Genomic DNA, 20,600 nt, shown 5'->3' with positions numbered 1-20,600 from the left:
ATTTTCTCAGTGTATTAATTGGATTTGGCTAATTTCTAGCTAGTGACAAATTAGCTACTTGTCACAAAGTTCCATCGCTAGACCCCTCCACCGCATTCGATAGTTGGCAGCAGTAGCGGAGTGTCATCACCGGCACAAATTATGCTTTTTTCCAACAGTCCAGTCTTCCCAAAAAATTGTTCGCTATTTTTTATAGTGCTGCCTTGTAGTGTTTCTTGTTGCCTAGTTTATTAAAGCCAATTAAACCCGCAAAGTGCTCTCCAACGTATTTTAGTGTTGTTACAACTGTGATCTTGCGAGTTGCCTGCATGTGCAATGTGAAAATGCCCCGTCCTTGGCATAAATTTCGGGAGGCTGTTGTTGGACTCTACTTGTTGGGAAAATAAAAACTAACTCTCATAGCATCGCATTTTGGTGAAGCCGCAGCTGTTCCATTGCGGCAGGTGCAGCGGCACTCGCACACTCATACATACATACCTCCATTTACCTATTCCGCCCGTCCGTCCAATAACAATAACAACAACAATAATGGCTGGCACTGCGACCGCGACGCCAATGGAAATTGATGAATTTGTAAATTCGTCCATAATTTCTTGGGTGAGTACTGCATGTGCTATGGATAAAAAAAAAACATGCTCGATATTTGCATCGCCAGTGGGCCTATGTGCTTGGCATAAATAATTCAAGTGTTCGATTGCCAAGCGCTCATATATGGAAACGGCGAAAACAACAACAATGTCGTGAGAACAACCTGCTTACACGCACACATACACACAGCTGGGGTCAACGAAATAGAATCGTTCGTTACAGGGAAACCTCCAAAAAGTGTATAATTATATTCCAAAGATTTAACTGCGTTTAAATTAGTTAGTTACAACGCAAGGAAGTATATTATATAAGAAATCTCAGCACACAAATGTATAATTCTTTAGTTTATAATCATACCTATCTTGGGACTCTTATTTTTTTGACCCCAACTGTATGTATGTATGGATGTGCCTTTCCGCAGCAGTCGCAAAAGAACCAAGGTCATTGTAACTTGCTCAAGACAGCTTACGGTACAATGAGAACTGAGGCGTAATGAGCTCTTGTCCAGCTAATAAACTTATTCACGTCCGCTTCGTTGAAGTCCGTATCTTAAACTGGTATTTTCTTCCTTTACAGCTGGAATCATGTCTGCCACGTGCCGAGCTTCTCGCCGGTTACACCTCCCTGCTGGATGGCCATATAATCCACAGCGTTTGGCTGCAGATCGATCCTGAGCCGCAGAATAATCCCAGCGAACTGAACGATCTTAATGGGAAATCTCTCAGCATCGCGAGGGCCAAGAACTTCGAGTGCGTCGTGAGGAATCTAAAGTGTTTCTTTGAGGAGGAGCTAGGTCAAACCATATTGGTCCTACCAGACGCCTTCACCCTGGGTCATCATCCGGAGAGTAAAAACGGACTCGAACAGATGAAGACCTTGCTGACCCTGCTCCTCGGCGCAGCTGTGCAATGTCCCAACAAGGAACTTTTTATTGCTCGCATCAAGGAACTGGACTTAGAAACGCAGCACGCTATTGTGGGACTGATCAAACAGGTGACCGACAGCCACAGTTTGGTGCTCACCGAGGACTCCTTGGAGCGACTTACGCCGCAGAGCATGTACACGCACATCCTGCGGCTGACCAAGGAGCGGGACGTCATGTATCTCAAGTGGATCGATTTGGCGTGCGTGGAGACCGAAATGGCACCCATCGACAATTTGGTGGAGTGTGGCCAAGGTGTCAGCGTTTCACGTTCTCCTTCAAACGGAACTGCCACCTCAACACCTTCATCTTCCTCCAATTCGGAAAGCAATCACCTTGCGGTAGAATGTGCCGATCTCCGTTCGAAGAACCGCAAGCTGCGTCAGGAACTGTAAGATGGGCTATTATTAACTTATCCCACACTTAATTTAACTTCTTGCCTTTCTTCAAGTGAGGAAAAGTCCGAGAATCTTTTGGAGCTGCGTGAGGAGTTGGATGACAAGAAAGCGCGCTTTGACAAGCTGCGCCAGGAAAGCCAAGAATGGTTTACGGAGGCCAAGCGGGCATCTGCATATCGTGACGAGGTGGACATCCTGCGAGAAAGAGCTGAAAGAGCTGATCGCCTGGAGGTGGAAGTTCAGAAGTACCGCGAGAAACTCGGAGACTCAGACTTTTATAAATCGCGCGTTGAGGAACTGCGTGAGGATAACCGCGTGCTGCTTGAATCCAAGTATATTAGCCCATCAAAATACCAATAAATGTTTTATAACTTATAGCCTTTCACTTTTTCAGGGAAATGCTGGAGGAGCAGTTGCAGCGTTACCGAAAAAGGACTGAGCATGCCATCTCCCTGGAATCCGAGATTATTAAATACAAGCAGAAGCTCAACGACATGGCACTCGAACGGGACGTAGATCGCTCCAAGCTAGAAGAGCTGCTGGAGGAGAATGCGCAACTGCAACTGGTGGCCAGGAATCTCAACTCAACAATTGATTTGGATAAATCCTTTTCCGAAAACGAAGACGATTGCAACTCAGGCGACAATAGCCTTTCGGAACAGCTAACGAACAATGCTCAAACTCGTGCACTCAAGCTCGAGCTGGAGAACCGTCGTTTAACAGCCGCCCTCGAACAGTTAAAAGAAAATAGCTTCCACGAATCCACCAGCAAGATGCTTGAACTGGAGAAGGAGAAGAAGAAGCTGTCTCTTAAAATTGAACAGATGCAAGAAAACATCCAGCGCCTGACTCAGCAGAATGTCGAACTGGAAGGGGTCTTTAAAAATGCTCTGGAGGAGAACAAAAAATTACAGGATGCCGTGGATAATCGCCAAAAAAGCTACGATCGACAGAGCCTGGAACGCGAGGCTGACCGTCAAAAGCTTTCTGATGCCGAGCAACATGTTGAAACCCTAAACAAAGAAAAGCAACGCATCCAAACCCTAAACGAAAGCATTCAGCGTAGAGCCGACGATCTTGAACGGTTGGCGGAGAGCAAGGCAAAGGAACTAGAGCAGTACTCGGAAAAATCAAAGCAATACGAGCTTACTAAACAGAAACTCTATGAAATCGAGGCAAAGGTCTCAACTTATGAGCGCGAAAACGCCAGCCTGCTTAAGGAGGTGTCCAAGCTCAAGGAGGGCAGTGAGCAAAAGTCTGTGCAGCTGGACGACAGTATTAATCGGCTCGATGTACAAAGCAGGGAACTACAAAAACTGGGTAAAGCACTTGAAGATTCGGAGCAAGTGCATCAGAAGCTTGTGGAACTGGAAAAGCAAAACCAAGAGCTAGCTTCACAGCGCATCATTGATCAAGAGATGATAAGCACTCTTCGAAACGACTTGGTCACTGGTACTCTAGTAACGAAGAAAGTGCGAAACAACTTGGAGAAACTGGGACTGGCGGACGAAGAGCCCGGTGAGCTGAACGTGGAGCATGTGGTTGAGAAACTGGTGCGCAACCCGGAGACTTTTAAAACGGTTCGCGAGATAATGCTAAACGTGACCCGAGAGCAGCTGGAGGAGGAAGAGCGAGAAGGTGGCGTCAAGTCCGACATGTGTGTGCTATGCCACCGTCAGGAGATCTTTACGGTGGAAAAGAACATTGAACTCGCGGCTACTCCAGTTCCTGCACCAACGCAACCTTCTTCGCAGGAACTTCGCTTCGAGCACAAGCTACGTCTTAGTCCAGCACGAGAATCAGCAGAGCTGACCCGTATTAAGGATTCTAACACTCAGCTTCAGACGGAGAATGCTCGTCTCAGCGTGGACGTGGCTGCTCTGGGCTCGCAAATAACTTCGCTGAACACCCAGCATGTAGCCCTACAACTGGCCAACTCCCAGTTGGCTGCCGAAAAGGACACGCTGCTTAAAGACATAGATTCACTGCAGCAGGAGCACAAACATGCTCTGCAGGATCAGGTTACGTTGCAATGCCTGCATGATCAACTCTCCGCGGAGTACGAGTCTCTAAACAAAGACAAGGAGCAGCTGAAGGCTGCAGTGCGGGATTTGCGTCAGGAGCTGCGGGATACACGTGAACAGCAGTCGGCATTGGATCAACGCATTGAGGAGTTGACCATTCAGAACAACAACATGAAAACATGCAGCGAGGATCTGTCAATCCTGCGTACCGAGCACTCCAAACTTACAGACGACTTCCGCAATCTTTTTGCCACCAGCGATCGCTTCAAGAACGAATATAAAAACATCCAGGAGCAGTATAAGATGGTACGCATGGAGCACTCTAGCCTGAAGCTACAAAACACTGAGCTTTCCGGCGAGCTAAATTCTAAGAGCGATCAAGTCCGTTGCCTGCAGATGGAGTACAGCAAGGTTCAGCAGCGTTGTGAGGTGGGTTCATAAATGGCAAGATGTTAATCCCGTTTTATTAATATCCTATTTGCATATAGATGTTGATTCAAAACAATGCTGAGCTGGACTCGGAGCGCAAGGCTCTGATGGACAATGTGTCTCAATTGCTTTCGCAATATCAGGAACTTTTGGCCATATCCCTGGAGGACAAGAAGCACTTCCATGAGGAGGAGAAGAACTACACCGAACGGGTGCACAGTCTCAAGCGGCAGAAGGAAAAGCTGGAGGAGAAAATAATGGAGCATTACAAGAAGTCGGAGACCACAGTGCACAAGAAGTAAATAATAAAACCATTCGATATATATTTTTTATTAACCCAATTACTTCAAATTTCAGAAAACCATTTGCCAGTATGCTAGTTAGAAGAGTAAAAAAGGCTAGCTCGGATCTAATGAACAAGGTGCCCAGTCGAGTATGTTTACTGAGACTTAAACTGAATGTTATAAAACTTACTAACGAAAGAACATTTTATTTCAGAACCGTCGCTCTTGGGTTGATGACGCCCGTACCAATTCCCAGTTCGTGATCGGTTCCGAGTCCGGTGGCAATGAGTCGGATAATAGCAATGAGGAGCCACTGTCCATTGCTTCCGACACGCACCTGCTCCAGAGGAATGTCCCGCTTCGCCAAAGTTTGCAGCGGTAAGCCATTCAGTTGTGATGGAAACGATGTTTCTTTTAGATGTTTGGGTTCACGGTATTTGTTCTTTTTACATGTATTATACACAACTCAACACTCGCACCAAACAAACACTGTACATTATGTTCGAGTAGGGATTTGCTGGATAACTCGATCCAACGAGGCTCCGCCGTGCGCAGTAGCCTGCAGGCTCAGAAACGTACGGATTTGAATAACTCACGTAGAAATAGCGTGCACGGGTATGCGCTTTTGATGTTTAACATTCATTCTACCCCATTAAAACTTGCCAATTGAAACAGATCGGAGTTTGCTCCGAGGGTTCAGGTGGCAACTGTCAATCCTTATTCCATCTTTCCCTCTGCACAATGCGTATTTCCCTTCGTTGTCGCTCCCCACCTGTGTTTTTAAAAAACTGCATTCATCTCGTTACTGATACATGATTTGCTTCGCAGCAGTCTCGAAGCGCCAGACGTGACGGGCAGCAGTCTGACCCTCGGAACGGCCGGCTCTCGACGCACCGTTTATCTTATCGATGAGCACCAGAAGCTTCCCGATGGCTCCACTCCCGGCGCCGCACAGTCGCAGTCGGGTGGCAGCAGTGGTTCCGGCAATGCCGCAACTCCTACGCCCGCGGAACCGCAGACGCCTCAGAAGAGTTCCGAAAACAGTGCCCCGGTGGGCCCAGCCACGTTTCTGATGTACAACCGGATAAACACCACGATCGGAGGAACCCCGAACAGCGGGGACCAGAGCCCTCTGCTGCAGGCCAGCGGCAGCGTCTCGGGATCGACCATGCAGGATGACAAGTCGGCAAGGAAGCGGACCGAAGACAAGAGCAATAGCATCTGGTATGAGTACGGCTGCGTCTAAAACATTCGAACGGTATACGTCCACAACATGAACTCGAATATAATGCATTTGCAGACGAAGTATTATTTCGTTTTAGAAATTAACGAATTTATTTTTAAACGCATTAGAACATCGATGTTGCCTTAAGCAAGTTACATATGTAAGTGTAAAGTGCTGCTTAAACCGCTATGATTTGCCTTAAGAAATGTTTTACAATTAGACTATGTACTATACTATAGTTTGTACCTATTTATGCAATTTAAAAACTCCACAAGACTACGCGACAACTATGCGAACATATAACTATCCAGTATACACCCCTATATACACAAAACTATAAAGAAATATGTTAAATATTAGCTAAACCGGCCTCAATGTACGTCCTAAGCGGAAGGCGTTTTTTTCGCTGATAAGAAAAGATATATGTTTATATCCGTTCATTTGGTGTTCTGTAAACTCGACTCGAATCTATGTATTCCTAGATATGTTGTAAAGCACACTCGTACTCTGCTCTCAGCTAACCAACGCGCCTTCAATTTGTGAATATATTTTTATAAATTACTTGTAGCCTTGTACTATTTATTGACGCAAAGCCTAACACCGCAATAAAACTAAGCAAACATACAGAAAATATCTCACTTTTTCGGCCAGTCTCTAAAGATAACCAAAGATATATATAAGGTGATTCGTTCGTCCCCAGTATTTTAGAATGAAAGGCGACTGGAGACAAAAAAGATGTGGCTAAAGGCGCTTGTTCTACTGGTAACTACTACAAACTGTGCTCACTTGTGGCTAATAATCACTAATTAATAAACTCAAGACTTTGATCGGATATTTGGCGGCCCAATGCAATGTTTGTCAAAGTGCCAGCAATGTCGCTTGTCATAGTGAAACCACCTTTTCCATCTGCTATGACGGTGCGTAAATTATTTTTAAAATGAGTGGATTACGAGACGTTTTAATTTCCAGGAGTGCCATCATATGATCTATTGCCATGTCCAAAGGACTTTTATTGCACAGATGGCTTTTACACTTGCTATGAAAATGCTGATCCAGTTTGCCAATCAGAAAATGACACTACCACCACCGAGATCCAGACAACGACAACCACTGCTATGCCAACTACCACGACAACCACTGAAATCATAACTACCACAACAACCACAGAGATCCCAACTACCACAACGACCACTGAGATCCCAACTACCACAACAACAACTGAGATCCCAACTACCACTACAACCACTGAGATCCCAACTACCACAACAACCACTGAGATCCCAACTACCACAACGACCACTGAGATCCCAACTACCACAACAACAACTGAGATCCCAACTACCACAACAACCACTGAGATCCCAACTACCAGAACAACCACTGAGATCCCAACTACCACAACAACCACTGAGATCCCAACTACCACAACAACCACTGAGATCCCAACTACCACAACAACCACTGAGATCCCAACTACCACAACTACCACTCCCACTACCACGACAACCACTGCGATCCCAACTACTACAACAACTACTGAGATCCCCACTACCACAACAACCACGGAGACCCCAACTACTACTTCGACTGAAGCTCCGTGGGATGCCGATGATATCTGTCAGCAATACACAAAAAACACCTATTTCGAAAACGTAGATGATCCCACCTGCACCACGTGAATACCCCCCATGCTGAAAATTCTTTTCGATGAGACTAAAAAGTACATTTTTCAGTTTTATAACCTGTATAGTTGATGCCGACGGAACTCATTCCACAAAAGTCACTTCATGCAAGGCTAATCAGTATTTCAGTACAAGCTTGAAGGTTTGTACCGCCACAAGGCCGGATGGATGCGTGGAGGAGGCAACCACTGTGGACACCACTACCCCAACCACCACCACTGTGACCACCACTACCCCAACCACCACCACCGTGACCACCACTACCCCAACCACCACCACCGTGACCACTACTACCCCAACCACCACCACCGTGACCACAACAACGGCTAGTACCACCACAGCGGAACCCTGGAGCGCTGAGGCAACTTGCTTGACTGTCACTAAAACCACTTTGTTTCAAAACCAAGACGATCCGTCCTGCACTACGTACGTAAACCCTGAATTTCCAGGAAATAACTATAATTAACCAATCTTCTAGATATCTATATTGTTATGTTGCCAATGGATCGGCAACAGCTTTGATAAGGAACTGTAAGACCAACCAATACTATGATGTTTCCTTGAAAGCCTGCACCGATACGAAGCCGGACTACTGCACTTAATTTTTATGTTCGATCAGCATTATTCGTTCATTATCAGATTTATTGATACCAATAAAAAATCAGTTTTCTGGGAACAATAAAAAGAGTTAAAAGCTTTTTCAAAAAATGGATAAGATAGCCGGGGAAACGGGCACTTCAATAATTATTTAAGAGCCAGTGGGTGCTGTGATACTTTAGAAAGCCACAGTTAAGCTAATCATGAGGTTGTGTATAATGTTTTTACTGGTGAGGCCTTTAAAAATATCCTTTATCTGTGTTTTGCAAATATATATATATATTTTAGTTGCTGGCTACTGGCCTCTCGGCTTTGCCAGCTCCAGAGTTCGATGACCATAACTCAAAAACGTGGAGTGCGGAAAAAGCCTGCAGTGAAGTTACAAAAACCACCATAATGGAAAACCAAGAAGATCCAACTTGTAGAACGTAAGTCAACTTAATGGCATACAATACAAAAACTGTACTAACAACTACCAAATTACCAGTTATGTATATTGTTATGTGACAAATGGATCTGCATTTTCTTTGATTAAGAATTGCAAAACAAACCAGTACTTTGATCCCATTTCGAAAACGTGCAGTTCTCAAGTCCCAGCTAAGTGTTCTGCAGAGGCGACGGAGTTACCAATTGAGAATCCCACCGAATCCAGTATTGAGTCCAGTGAAAAATGCGAATGCGAAGCTTATTGGAAAACATAGATGAACCCACCTGCAATAGGTATGAATATTAGTCGGGTTATATTTCGAGAATCTAATTAAGTTCCCCCAATCTTACAGCTATATATATTGCTATGTTAGTAATGGATCGGTCTTGCACTAAGCCTGAGTATTGTATCTGAATTTCCTAGTACCCCATGCTTATAAATGTTAGATTTCTTGATGCCAACAAAAACTAGTAATGATTCATGGCATTTTTCAAGATATAAGCCAATAAATTCATTTCTGCATATTCAAAACAACCTGATTATTTTTCCTGACAACATCCACAGTTTACCCAGAAATTTGCACATATCTGAGAAGTCCATAAACAAAGTACATATGTATGTACGTATGTACGTGTAGGGGTGACAAAACAAATTAATAAAAGTACGCAATAAACATTAAATACATTGCCAAAGCGTACCGAGATAAACGATGCTACAGATTAAATCCTACTGGTATTTAAAGGCCACTTTGGTGCTCCAAGGTTTCAGTATGCGAAGCGTAGCAAGGTTAAATCGACAATGTGGACGAGTCTAATTACATCACTGGTAACTATGAAAGGACTGCCGTTGGATCCATATCCTCAATTAAATGATTACACCCAAAAGCTCCTGGTTCACTGCCTGCTAGCTGTGCCAGCTCCTGCACCGAAGGATCTGGACGCGGGATCCTGGAGTGCGGATGAGGCGTGTCGGGAAGCGGGTAAATCGGGCATGATTGCGAACCAGAATGACTCCACATGCGCCACGTAAGCAACTCGACTGATTATACAGATTACTACGTACTAACATGGAAATTTACTCACAGCTACGTCTATTGTTATGTAGTCAATGACTCAACGATGGCACTAATTAAAAGTTGCAAGAGCGGTCAATTCTTTGATGCAGATCGCAAATTCTGCAGTATCACCAAGACAGCGGAATGTGTGTAAAATGTGGAAGCCTTAGAATACATAGTTATATGCTTGAATAGTAGTGCACTAGATTTTACATATTTATGTATTATTAATTTATTGCTTTAAATTAAAAAATCTATTAAACTGAAAGTACTAATTATCTCAGTTACTTAGCCAATCGAAATCCTTGACAGAATCGTGATCTTTATGGATAATGGAAAGAAGTAAACATGGGTTTCCTGTAATTGTTATAACTTAGCAATTGCTCGGTCGTGTGGATTGACAGGCCTCTGTATCTGAGTTGTAGTATTCGTTGGTGTTGCAATAATAAAGCCAACCCAGATAATCCAGACTCAATTTGTAGCAGTAGACATACCTAGAAAAACCAACACTTAAGGCCATTGCATACTGAAGTTGATAAATATACTTGCATCTGGCACGTTGTATCATTCTCAACTCGAAAGTATCCTTTGGACTTCAACTTTGCACAATAGGCGTTGGGATCTATTTCCGAAGGTACTGTAGTTTGAGTGCTCGAATCCGTGCTAGTGGCAGATGTTGTTGAATCTGTACTTGAATCTGTGGTAAGCTCGGATGTAGTGGAATCTGTACTCGATTCGGTAGTCAATTCGGATGTGGATGAATCGGTACTGGAATCACTAGTTGTTTCAGCAGTAGTAGTAGTTGAATCCGTACTCGAATCAGTAGTAAGTTCAGATGTAGTTGAATCTGTACTCGATTCGGTAGTAGTTTCAGAAGTAGTAGAATCTGAAGTGGATTCGGTAGTAAGCTCAGATGTAGTAGAATCTGTAATAGATTCAGTAGTCATCTCAGATGTAGTCGAATCGGTACTCGAATCTGTAGAAAATTCAGAAGTGGTTGAATCTGTGGTGAACGAGGATGTTGTGGTTTCTGTCATTGTAGAATCGCTGGTTTCAGCTGTAGTGGTTACTGTTGATTCTGTTGTTTCTAGGGTACTCGAATCTTTCAGTTCAAAGTACAAAATAATATAAACCGCAGCCAATAAACCCATTAAAAAAGAGATATGTGCCATATTTACCCACCTGTTACAATATCCGTTGTTGACGTAGAAGTGACTGTGATACAAGCCGGCTGTGGGAAAAGAAGTGTGAGAATTGGCAAGTATCCACGAAGCTAATTAAATCTCACTTCCGCTGAGGCCATTGGTGCACAGAATCCCTCGAGGACGCAGTAGTACCCATCGCGGCAGTTTTGGACCGCATCTTCGTCCACGGTGCCTTGATCAAAGCAAAACCCATAGGCAGTCTCATTGACACAAGCATATTGTCCATTTGTCGAGGAGCAGTCGGAGCAATCGGACTGCCCAAGAGCCCATTTCGAAATCAAGAGGAGCAGGAGAAGCTGGAAAAGGCGAAATGGATTACTTTCTTGTGGTTCACTGCTCCCTCGACTCACCTTTAGGGTAATTTGTGCCGGCATAGTTTGTCTGTTTGCCGGGAAGAGCAACTTACTTGTGATGGTTGGCCAAGTGCCAATTCTCTTTATAGAGCCTAAGCCTAAGACCACACCCTCAGTTAGCGTTTGCTTGGCGCCCATAAAAAGATAACCAGCTATTCTTATTACCCAAGGCTCCCAAATTTTACGGTGCCATAGAACAAAATTCGGCACGGCTGCCAAAATGTACAAATAAGACTGGCACTAAGGTGTCTGATCATTCGCAGAAGCTCCACATAGTTGTGAAGATGTACAAATGGCTTGGTTTGGTATGTTTAAAAGCCCCTTACAATAGTTTTGAAAACAAGTTGGGTTTCGATTTTTAAAAGTTGGCTTTCGAATTATATAAGTTAATCACTGAAAGGTTTGTACCACGTTCCTTACATACTTTCAGATTGCCTTGATAGCTTTGGCAGCCTTGCCAATCGCTTGGATCCAGGCAGACTGTGATGTATGCCAAACGAATGGAGCATCCTGCATCAACCAAACCGCATACAACTTGTGCTTCGGCGGCACTGAGCCGAATACCAACCAGACCTTTGTCTGCACAGATGGACTGGTGTGCACGGACCAGCCCGTGATCTGTTTCCAGAGGAGCGAAACTCCCGCCAGCTGTGGCGATACGGATAGCTGTGGCCAGTGTGCTCCCAATTACACATTCGCCTGCACCTCGCGCTCCACATTCGCCTTCTGCTTTGGCGCCATAACGCCCACAAATGTGACGGGAAGCTGCCCGGATGGTTACTTCTGCGACGCATCCACCCAGGAGATCTGCGTCACCACAGCCACAGATGACTCCATTATCTGCCACTTGACTTAACTTTGGTATTTTTATAGTGTACCAAGCATATAAATACTTGCATTTGCTTAATAATATTTTGCTTTTGTCAAGAATTAATTTGGTAATAAATAAAAATTCGTTATTAGATTTTAAAGCGTTATGTAAAACTTATTTTATTAGATGAATTGGGGACTGATATAATGCTTTAAACTAAATCATCAAATAAATTATGAATACAATACCTTAATAATGACCAAGCCAATAATGGCAAAATAGACTATAAGTCAAGAAACTCTTCCGAATCTTCTGTTTTCTTTTTCTCCAGCCAGGAGCGTGCCATCCGAATCGAGGGCAAGCGGAAGCGCCACTCGTCGCAACAGTACTTGTACACCTCATCGCCCAGTTGGAGTAGCTCTGTGGCAAAATCTTGCTCATCATCCTTCCAAGTGCGATCCTCAGAGCCGCCGAACATTTCCATGCGTAGCAAGGCGGCCATCGTGGGCCCCACGTATTTCTTTATAGCCATGTAAAGATGGGGTTTGCTCATGGAGATAGCAGCGGGTTTGCTGGGAGCTGGAGCCTTTGGGGGTTCCGCTTGCAGTCGTTTCAGTTTGGCATTCTCCTCCGACAGCTTGTCAAACTCGGCCTTTAGTTTATCGTAGTCCTGAAGAAGCTTTTCGCGCAGGGCATCTTCAGAGGAAGATGGTTTTTCATCTGGTGCAGACTCGTCCTCACTGTCAGTACTTAGTGATGTGTTCTCTTCAAGGTTTAGAAAAGGTTCAGATAAGGTTTCGGAAATGGGTTCACTTTGATCATTTTCTTTGCTAGGACTAGGATTAATATTGGTTGATTGGGTGGGTTTCTCAGATTTCGGAGTCTGCTTCTGCTCATCCCAGAATTTCTCTTGCATTTGTCTATTTCGGTTTAATATGAAACTGTTCTCAGTTAGATCGTGGGTGTCAGCCATTTGTGCTTCTTGGGGTAGCTTCATTTTCTTAGCCTGCTCCTCGGTGGCCTGCTCTTCATTCAGTTTATCGGCATCTCCTTCCTGCATCCCACGTTTTTTAACCACAGTCCTCTTATTTGGCCGGTACACGTTTTTAATTCGGATTTGCTTTACTAGACATTTATCCCCAAGCTTTGGCATTTTAATAACGTCAATAATACAACTTGTCGGTTTACGATGCATTTCTGCTTCCTTAATGACTGTTTGCATCATGCTTAATTCATCAGTCTGTTCTTGTAGGAGCTGCTCTTCAAGCAGAGGCAAGGCAATCTCGCTTGTTGGTTGACTCTTGACTGGCCTTTTAATCAATTTGATGCCCAATGAAGGCTGCAGTTGACTTATTATATCTATAATGTTTTGAGGCATAACCGAACCGCTGGTTGATGTTGTAGAACTCGTATTTGCCACCGCTGATTTATCCTTGCTTACAACCGTCTGCTCCTTTTCTGTATCCAGCACTTGGAGATTACCGGAAACTTCGTCTACTTCATCATTTTCTTTTTGCGGTTCCTCCTCTCTCAAGTCAACTATATTGGGAATCTTAATAACCTCTACATTCTGTGTCTCACCATCCACGAATCCCAGAGGACACTCGAAATCCTTGGGCGGTATTAGGTGGGACTGCTTTGGAGGCGTCAGCTTCACGAGCAGAGCTTCCCCGTTCTGGTCGAGATTTGCAAAGTCCAGTGCCAGATCCCTGTTGATCCTGAACAAAGTGGGCGTCTGCATTGGAATGAGTCTGTCCATTTTGTAGTTCATGAAGCATTCCACACGAAAGTGCCGGGCACAAACGGTTTTGGCTGCCAGTTTGGTCGGCGGTGCATTCGAAACATCAGGGTTTGAACAGTGCCTCATCCAGTCCTTTAACCTTTTCGGATCCTTGACAGGGAACTTGAAAAAGTGCATATTGGGGTTGCGGCTAGAACTGACCGGACAATCACGAAAACAACACTTTGTGCCGCCCATTTGTTCAAATATAAACAAACTACTTTTATGTTCTTTAGTGGTGGAAGAGTTAAGGTCAGCTGCAGATATCGATATCAGTTATCGATATGTCAATTTCCCAAACCGAAATGATCAATAATTTGATACTTCTTAATTTGGGTAAAAAAAACCGTTGACTATGGGTTATGGGTTTCGATTTGTTTCGATTTATTTATTAAATAATGAAATGAAAAGGTTTTACCAGATAGGGATTGACCCAGATAGGCACTGAAAACTCTAAAAATCTCTGTCGATATTTGATAGTCCGGTGGAAGAAAATAAACATAAACATTAAACAATAAAATAAATCAGATCATAAGCGAGACTTATTTAAATTATTTTGTTTTCAGAACAAAACAAATACATTTACTTGGAAAAATTAAATTGTCCCTCTATTTAAATGATACAATAAAAACCTAGTGGTCGTTTTTATAACGAATGATAATATTTTAAGCAGTCCCAGTGGGCCGTGCTCAATCGTTCTGACCATTTAGACGAATTTCCACCAAACATAGTTCAGTACAATATTTGAATTCGCCCGCACAGGTTGCGCACTTTTCGACCGTATTACAACACTGATCACCCTTAGTACGCACAGGAAATTGCATCCCTGGCATCTGGAAGCCTCTAGAAGTTTCTAGACTCTTCGAGTTCGGGTCGGATTTTTCTATAAAAGCCGAAGCGCGTCGTTTGCCGGTTCGAGTCTTGAAAAAATTTCGTGCGGTGTGCGTCGTTACAGCAAGCAGCGTCTGAAGTTTTGTGAATTTCCAATTCTATACAAAGCAAAGTGAAAATATCTGTATTTTTACCTTTATTCTGTGAATAGAACGAAAAACATACATCCAAGGTGAGTAATGCAGAAAGAAAGAGTGAATCATTTATTGTTTAGTGGCAATGGTTAAAATGTGAATTTTGCGTGGTCCTCTGCATCTCGAATGTTCTTGACCCAAATGTATGATATCGATTTAAAAGTTCTAGAAGCAAAGTTAGACAAATATTCGTGTTTTATATTAATGCAAGAGCCTTTTAGGTGCTAAATCGACTTATGCCGCTCTTTTTAGGGGTGACAACGTGCAAAGTAACTCCAAATGCCGGTTTTTTGTAGTTTTCTTTGTTCGAGAATGTTCTAGGGGTTGCTATGCATCAGCATGAATTAAACATCAATGCAAATAGGCCTACTAATTATAAATTACTTTCCTTCATTTACAATTACACGTGCTTTCTTTGCATTTCCAATTTAAATTGCACATGCCGCACACTCGCACACATGCAAGCCAATGACCAATAAAATTCGAAATAAAAGCGTGGCGTCATTAGATTTTGATATTTTTATTTGATATTTGCTCCATTTTTAAGTTGGTTGCCAGGCCGATTAGTTTTCCTTGGGCTTCTAGACGTTTCCACCAACTTCCTTGGTGATGTACGAATTTTCAATACAATGCTCACTCACTCAGACACAGTACACAGCAGGGGTAGAAATAGTAGCAACAGACCGACCAACTAATGAAATTAAAATATTTTAACTTTAAACATTCTTAGAGGACAACAATAGAGTAAGCGTTGCATAAGTATACGAAAGATTAAACTTCTAAACTAAAACTCTATTTTTCGCTTGGCAAAGTGAATGCTATAATATCGACCACCACTGTGTTCGTACATGCGCATGTTAAATGAGACATGTGCTGAAGAGAAAGGGAGGGAAAAAGAATAAAACTGAGAGCAGCTGCTGAAAATGCAGCTGCTTTTCCCTGATGTTTCAGCCACAGACTAGAACTAATCCTAATCCTTCTGTAAATCCATTGCAGATGCCGGAAGAAACGGAGACCTTCGCATTCCAGGCTGAGATTGCTCAGCTGATGTCCTTGATCATCAACACATTCTACTCGAACAAGGAGATCTTCCTGCGTGAGTTGATCTCGAACGCTTCCGATGCTCTGGACAAGATCCGCTATGAGTCTCTTACCGATCCCAGCAAGCTGGACTCCGGCAAGGAGCTGTACATCAAGCTGATCCCTAACAAGACGGCTGGTACCCTGACCATCATCGATACCGGTATCGGTATGACCAAGTCCGACTTGGTGAACAACTTGGGAACCATCGCCAAGTCCGGAACCAAGGCCTTCATGGAGGCTCTGCAGGCTGGCGCCGACATTTCCATGATTGGTCAGTTCGGTGTGGGTTTCTACTCCGCCTACCTGGTCGCCGACAAGGTGACTGTCACCTCCAAGAACAACGATGATGAGCAGTACGTGTGGGAGTCCTCTGCCGGAGGCTCCTTCACCGTCCGTGCCGACAACTCTGAGCCCCTGGGCCGCGGCACCAAGATCGTGTTGTACATCAAGGAGGACCAGACCGACTATCTGGAGGAGAGCAAGATCAAGGAGATTGTCAACAAGCACTCCCAGTTCATTGGCTACCCCATCAAGCTGCTCGTAGAGAAGGAGCGCGAGAAGGAGGTCAGCGATGATGAGGCTGATGATGAGAAGAAGGAAGGTGATGAGGAGAAGAAGGAGATGGACACCGATGAGCCCAAGATCGAGGATGTTGGCGAAGATGAGGATGCCGACAAGAAGGACAAGGATGCCAAGAAGAAGAAGACCATCAAGGAGAAGTACACCGAGGATGAGGAGCTGAACAAGACCAAGCCCATCTGGACCCGCAACCCCGATGATATCTCCCAGGAGGAGTACGGCGAGTTCTACAAGTCCCTGACCAACGACTGGGAGGACCATCTGGCCGTCAAGCACTTCTCCGTCGAGGGTCAGCTGGAGTTCCGTGCTCTGCTCTTCATCCCCCGTCGTACGCCCTTCGATCTCTTTGAGAACCAGAAGAAGCGCAACAACATCAAGCTGTACGTGCGTCGTGTCTTCATCATGGACAACTGCGAGGACCTCATCCCAGAGTACCTGAACTTCATGAAGGGAGTGGTCGACTCCGAGGATCTGCCCCTCAACATCTCCCGTGAGATGCTGCAGCAGAACAAGGTTCTGAAGGTGATCCGCAAGAACCTGGTCAAGAAGACCATGGAGCTCATTGAGGAGCTCACCGAGGACAAGGAGAACTACAAGAAGTTCTACGATCAGTTCAGCAAGAACCTGAAGCTGGGCGTGCACGAGGACAGCAACAACCGTGCCAAGTTGGCCGACTTCCTCCGCTTCCACACCTCCGCTTCCGGCGACGATTTCTGCTCCCTGTCCGACTACGTGTCGCGCATGAAGGAGAACCAGAAGCATGTCTACTTCATCACTGGCGAGTCCAAGGACCAGGTCAGCAACTCTGCCTTCGTGGAGCGCGTCAAGGCCCGTGGCTTCGAGGTGGTCTACATGACCGAGCCCATCGATGAGTACGTCATCCAGCACCTGAAGGAGTACAAGGGCAAGCAGCTGGTCTCTGTCACCAAGGAGGGTCTGGAGCTGCCTGAAGATGAGAGCGAGAAGAAGAAGCGCGAAGAGGACAAGGCCAAGTTCGAGAGCCTGTGCAAGCTGATGAAGTCCATCCTGGACAACAAGGTCGAGAAGGTGGTTGTGTCCAACCGCCTGGTGGATTCGCCCTGCTGCATTGTCACATCGCAGTTCGGCTGGTCCGCTAACATGGAGCGCATCATGAAGGCCCAGGCTCTGCGTGATACCGCCACCATGGGCTACATGGCCGGCAAGAAGCAGCTGGAGATCAACCCCGATCACCCAATTGTGGAGACTCTGCGCCAGAAGGCCGATGCCGACAAGAACGATAAGGCTGTCAAGGATCTGGTCATCCTGCTGTTCGAGACCTCTCTGCTGTCCTCTGGATTCTCCCTGGACAGTCCCCAGGTGCACGCCAGCCGCATCTACCGCATGATCAAGCTGGGCTTGGGAATCGACGAGGACGAGCCCATGACCACCGAAGATGTCCAGAGCGCCGGAGATGCCCCCTCGCTGGTTGAGGACACCGAGGACGCTTCCCACATGGAGGAGGTCGATTAAGCGACCAGTCGACACAAAACAACCAAAATTCATTCTATCACTCGCATTCACATACACAATTTACTTGCGTTTCGAACTTTTATACTGAGTTTACCACGGCCGAGTTAAATTTTGTATTCATTAACATTTTGCCGCGTTATAAGCGACATACATACGCTTAACTCATAAACAACCAAGAATAACTCGTTAAATGGTTAGGTTCCCACAGAACATTCAAGAGCAGTTGTCGTTTTAAGAACTTATAATTTAGAATCCAAGTAATTTATGTATAAAAACTAAAGACTACATACGCGCTCTAGTTGGTATAGCTATATAAAGAATCGAGTATATATATAATTAAGGTTTGATGACCCGATCGATGATAAACATAAAACCAAATAAACAAGCAAATGTGTTTTAAAAATCAAATTTCTGAATGAGTATTTATTGAGAAAGGAACAAATCTATGAATCGGATTCTTTGCGCAACAGCTGTTCAATGGACTCCACCGTGGACACACCCTTGCTTATCATTATTATCTTGTTGCGGGATCGAGATCCCTTGTCCAGAGAAACGTCGCTCTTTCGAAGACCCAGAACTTTTGAGAGGAACTTGACCAGTTCCGCGTTGGCTTCTCCCTCGCTGGGTGGTGCGGCGATTTGGACGCCTACTCCTTCCAGGCCAATTCCTGTGATTCCGTTCTGCTTAGCACCCGGCTTGGCCAGGATTTGTATGCATATATTGCCGCTCTTATCGACTGAAATCGGACTGGGTTCCTTAGCCGGCGTCGATTTAGCGTCGTGTTTCGCACTTTCAACGGCGGCCTTTGATTTTCCCTTGTTCTTTGACATTATTTGGGCGTTGACCGACGTAAACAAGCGGCGCATTAGCTTTTTGGCAATTATTTTAAGTTATTTTTAAGTTTAAATGCATTTTAATAGCAACTTGTGGTAAATTTACTAAATCTACTTGCGCCTATCAGCTGATTTTTTGGCAAAACCAGGGATGCCGCAAAAATAGGGATGAGCATAACTCGTGAGTTATGTATGACATTCCATTAACTTTTTTTTCGTTTTTAAATATTACTGATTATCTGAAGTGAATCCAAAGTTCCCATAGGCCCAGACTTAAAGAAAACCCCATGTATTAAAACAAAATTTGATTAGGTAAAAAATTATCATATATTCATCATTGTTATGTACTCATAGTTTCTTCTCTACTCGTCTTTGCATTAGAAAACAACGCTTTAACACTTTGCACTATTTAAAACTGCGCCGAGAAGCATCTTAAAAATGCATTTATCGCCTATAAATGATCGGGGATCATTATTCAGTTGATTTTGTTGTGTGAGTGCTTAGGAGAGAATTGCAGGAATGCACATTGCAGAGCTTACAGTTAAATTAATTAATGCAAAATGCTTTAAATGGACTTAAAATTTGTGTGTGTTTTTATAGGAGTAGATATTGCAGACACGAAAATAAAGCCAAGTGGTTTGGGGTCATCCTCTGGTTGCACAAGTTGCCGGGGACTATTCAGCTAGGGAAGGTGTTAGTAGTAGCAAGTGGAGGTTCCGGAAAGGTCTATTATCTTCCTCCAGATGCGGCTGCTCTCTGTGTATCTTATGCGAGATGAAGCTTTTCCTTACGCGGCGCGTATCGACTGAATGATCTGGAAAATGGCAGAGCCGCAGACCACAAAGATGAACAGCGCCAGGAGCCATGGACCCACGGGATATTGGCCCTCTTTCGTTTTCTGCGAAGTAGAATAGTTCAGATTAGCTGTGACTTCTTGTATATTTGGTGGGTATAATGTATATTGCATTAAGAGATTAGTGGAAATCGTCGATGGGATGGCAACATCTAATCAGAATTTCCAGAAGTGCCGATAACACTCTCATACACACGCCAGCCTCCGCACACATACAAACATGCACACATATGACCAATAATAAAATCAATGACGGCGTGGCACTTTTCACCATTGATTATCGAGCAATTCTAATCGCAATTTTGCTGTTATCTCCACTTTCCCCTAATCAGAGTGGTTTAAAATAATAGTTTTAAGTGAAACTTACAGAAGATTTGGGTACATTGCCACGCATTGTCACATATTTGCTGGCCTTCTCGTTGGCGACGCGCATTCTCTGTGGTGGAGCCATTTTCTTGTGTTGTTGTTGTGAAGCACAATTGCACTGAAATTCGCAAATTAATTGATTGTTAATTGGCTGAGCTGCAGTTTGCGTGCAATTGATCACTTAAAAATGAAACCGAACAAGCAGCGGCTTTGCAGTTGCCCGAGAAAACACCGTACCTTTCAGCCCAAAAATAACAAAACGAATGAGAAAGCGACGACACGACACGTATACTGCCAGGGCTGCATTGGGCAGGGCTGCAAACGATGGCTGCCAGGAATGCAGAGTACCATTCAATCTACATTAACATAAATGGAGTTTATTGAACATTTTTATAATATAGACCTTTACTCATTTAATGATAAATGATAATAATGATAAGGAATTAATTTATATAAGTTAATAAAGCACAAAGATATGATGAATAAAAACCCCTAAAAATAAATGGTTTATACATTACATGTATGTATTTTTACATTTAGCTAGTTATCTAGCTTTTTATAACCGTTATTGTAGGAGCATCGCACGGTCGT

The 20,600-nt window shown here is 44.2% G+C and overlaps 10 protein-coding genes across 17 annotated transcripts; 6 read left to right on the top strand and 4 right to left on the bottom strand.

Moving 5' to 3' along the window:
* Positions 1 to 108: 108 nt before the first annotated feature.
* On the top strand, positions 109 to 6,631 carry LOC122616138 (girdin). Of its 5 annotated transcripts, XM_043791467.1 has the most exons (10): positions 109 to 597; positions 1,165 to 1,901; positions 1,962 to 2,240; positions 2,303 to 4,361; positions 4,421 to 4,659; positions 4,719 to 4,794; positions 4,860 to 5,023; positions 5,156 to 5,260; positions 5,474 to 5,869; positions 6,571 to 6,631. In XM_043791467.1, exons 1-10 carry the CDS (start codon positions 529 to 531, stop codon positions 6,581 to 6,583), a joined length of 4,137 nt encoding a protein of 1,378 aa, XP_043647402.1. In that variant the 5' UTR covers positions 109 to 528; the 3' UTR covers positions 6,584 to 6,631. The 5 variants fall into 5 exon arrangements, with proteins under 5 accessions (XP_043647402.1, XP_043647401.1, XP_043647400.1 ...); XM_043791466.1 differs by lacking the exon at positions 6,571 to 6,631 and having other exon boundaries at positions 5,477 to 6,501; XM_043791465.1 differs by lacking the exon at positions 6,571 to 6,631 and having other exon boundaries at positions 5,474 to 6,501.
* Positions 6,632 to 6,985: 354 nt separating this feature from the next.
* LOC122616510 (integumentary mucin A.1) lies at positions 6,986 to 8,154 on the top strand. The gene is made up of 3 exons (XM_043791987.1): positions 6,986 to 7,545; positions 7,712 to 7,978; positions 8,031 to 8,154. Exons 1-3 carry the CDS (start codon positions 6,986 to 6,988, stop codon positions 8,152 to 8,154), a joined length of 951 nt encoding a protein of 316 aa, XP_043647922.1.
* Positions 8,155 to 8,309: 155 nt separating this feature from the next.
* On the top strand, positions 8,310 to 9,152 carry LOC122616139. Its single transcript, XM_043791470.1, has 4 exons — positions 8,310 to 8,379; positions 8,438 to 8,577; positions 8,637 to 8,869; positions 8,929 to 9,152. Exons 1-3 carry the CDS (start codon positions 8,353 to 8,355, stop codon positions 8,848 to 8,850), a joined length of 381 nt encoding a protein of 126 aa, XP_043647405.1. The 5' UTR covers positions 8,310 to 8,352; the 3' UTR covers positions 8,851 to 8,869; positions 8,929 to 9,152.
* A 113-nt stretch (positions 9,153 to 9,265) lies between these two features.
* On the top strand, positions 9,266 to 9,796 carry LOC122616142. 2 transcript variants are annotated; one of them, XM_043791472.1, is made up of 3 exons: positions 9,266 to 9,401; positions 9,462 to 9,601; positions 9,661 to 9,796. In XM_043791472.1, the coding sequence occupies exons 1-3, from the start codon at positions 9,375 to 9,377 to the stop codon at positions 9,782 to 9,784; spliced, it is 291 nt and encodes a 96-aa protein (XP_043647407.1). In that variant the 5' UTR covers positions 9,266 to 9,374; the 3' UTR covers positions 9,785 to 9,796. The 2 variants fall into 2 exon arrangements, with proteins under 2 accessions (XP_043647407.1, XP_043647406.1); XM_043791471.1 differs by having other exon boundaries at positions 9,351 to 9,601.
* Positions 9,797 to 9,952: 156 nt separating this feature from the next.
* Positions 9,953 to 11,332, bottom strand: LOC122617357 (chitinase-like protein PB1E7.04c). 3 transcript variants are annotated; one of them, XM_043793195.1, is made up of 5 exons: positions 11,186 to 11,332; positions 10,919 to 11,131; positions 10,813 to 10,861; positions 10,180 to 10,732; positions 9,953 to 10,124 (listed from the first exon to the last, which is right to left on the bottom strand). In XM_043793195.1, the coding sequence occupies exons 1-5, from the start codon at positions 11,324 to 11,326 to the stop codon at positions 10,004 to 10,006; spliced, it is 1,077 nt and encodes a 358-aa protein (XP_043649130.1). In that variant the 5' UTR covers positions 11,327 to 11,332; the 3' UTR covers positions 9,953 to 10,003. The 3 variants fall into 3 exon arrangements, with proteins under 3 accessions (XP_043649130.1, XP_043649129.1, XP_043649132.1); XM_043793194.1 differs by having other exon boundaries at positions 10,919 to 11,332; XM_043793197.1 differs by having other exon boundaries at positions 10,180 to 10,606; positions 10,919 to 11,332.
* An 85-nt stretch (positions 11,333 to 11,417) lies between these two features.
* LOC122616504 lies at positions 11,418 to 12,044 on the top strand. Its single transcript, XM_043791979.1, has 2 exons — positions 11,418 to 11,493; positions 11,619 to 12,044. The coding sequence occupies exons 1-2, from the start codon at positions 11,473 to 11,475 to the stop codon at positions 12,042 to 12,044; spliced, it is 447 nt and encodes a 148-aa protein (XP_043647914.1). The 5' UTR covers positions 11,418 to 11,472.
* Positions 12,045 to 12,198: 154 nt separating this feature from the next.
* LOC122618225 lies at positions 12,199 to 14,020 on the bottom strand. The gene has a single exon (XM_043794492.1). It carries the CDS (start codon positions 13,975 to 13,977, stop codon positions 12,283 to 12,285), a length of 1,695 nt encoding a protein of 564 aa, XP_043650427.1. The 5' UTR covers positions 13,978 to 14,020; the 3' UTR covers positions 12,199 to 12,282.
* Positions 14,021 to 14,539: 519 nt separating this feature from the next.
* On the top strand, positions 14,540 to 18,365 carry LOC122618224 (heat shock protein 83). The gene is made up of 2 exons (XM_043794491.1): positions 14,540 to 14,842; positions 15,801 to 18,365. The coding sequence occupies exon 2, from the start codon at positions 15,801 to 15,803 to the stop codon at positions 17,955 to 17,957; it is 2,157 nt and encodes a 718-aa protein (XP_043650426.1). The 5' UTR covers positions 14,540 to 14,842; the 3' UTR covers positions 17,958 to 18,365.
* Positions 18,348 to 18,922, bottom strand: LOC122618227 (UPF0235 protein C15orf40 homolog). The gene has a single exon (XM_043794493.1). It carries the CDS (start codon positions 18,821 to 18,823, stop codon positions 18,401 to 18,403), a length of 423 nt encoding a protein of 140 aa, XP_043650428.1. The 5' UTR covers positions 18,824 to 18,922; the 3' UTR covers positions 18,348 to 18,400.
* A 176-nt stretch (positions 18,923 to 19,098) lies between these two features.
* Positions 19,099 to 20,325, bottom strand: LOC122617199 (stress-associated endoplasmic reticulum protein 2). The gene is made up of 3 exons (XM_043792937.1): positions 20,247 to 20,325; positions 20,011 to 20,127; positions 19,099 to 19,688 (listed from the first exon to the last, which is right to left on the bottom strand). Exons 2-3 carry the CDS (start codon positions 20,092 to 20,094, stop codon positions 19,578 to 19,580), a joined length of 195 nt encoding a protein of 64 aa, XP_043648872.1. The 5' UTR covers positions 20,095 to 20,127; positions 20,247 to 20,325; the 3' UTR covers positions 19,099 to 19,577.
* Between the last annotated feature and the right edge of the window lie 275 nt (positions 20,326 to 20,600).

This window comes from Drosophila teissieri, chromosome 3L (assembly GCF_016746235.2).
Source record: "Drosophila teissieri strain GT53w chromosome 3L, Prin_Dtei_1.1, whole genome shotgun sequence".
NCBI classification, from domain to species: Eukaryota; Metazoa; Arthropoda; class Insecta; order Diptera; family Drosophilidae; genus Drosophila; species Drosophila teissieri.
The sequence above is the reverse complement of the archived record's forward strand: the minus strand, read 5'-3'. Positions and strand labels throughout refer to the sequence as shown.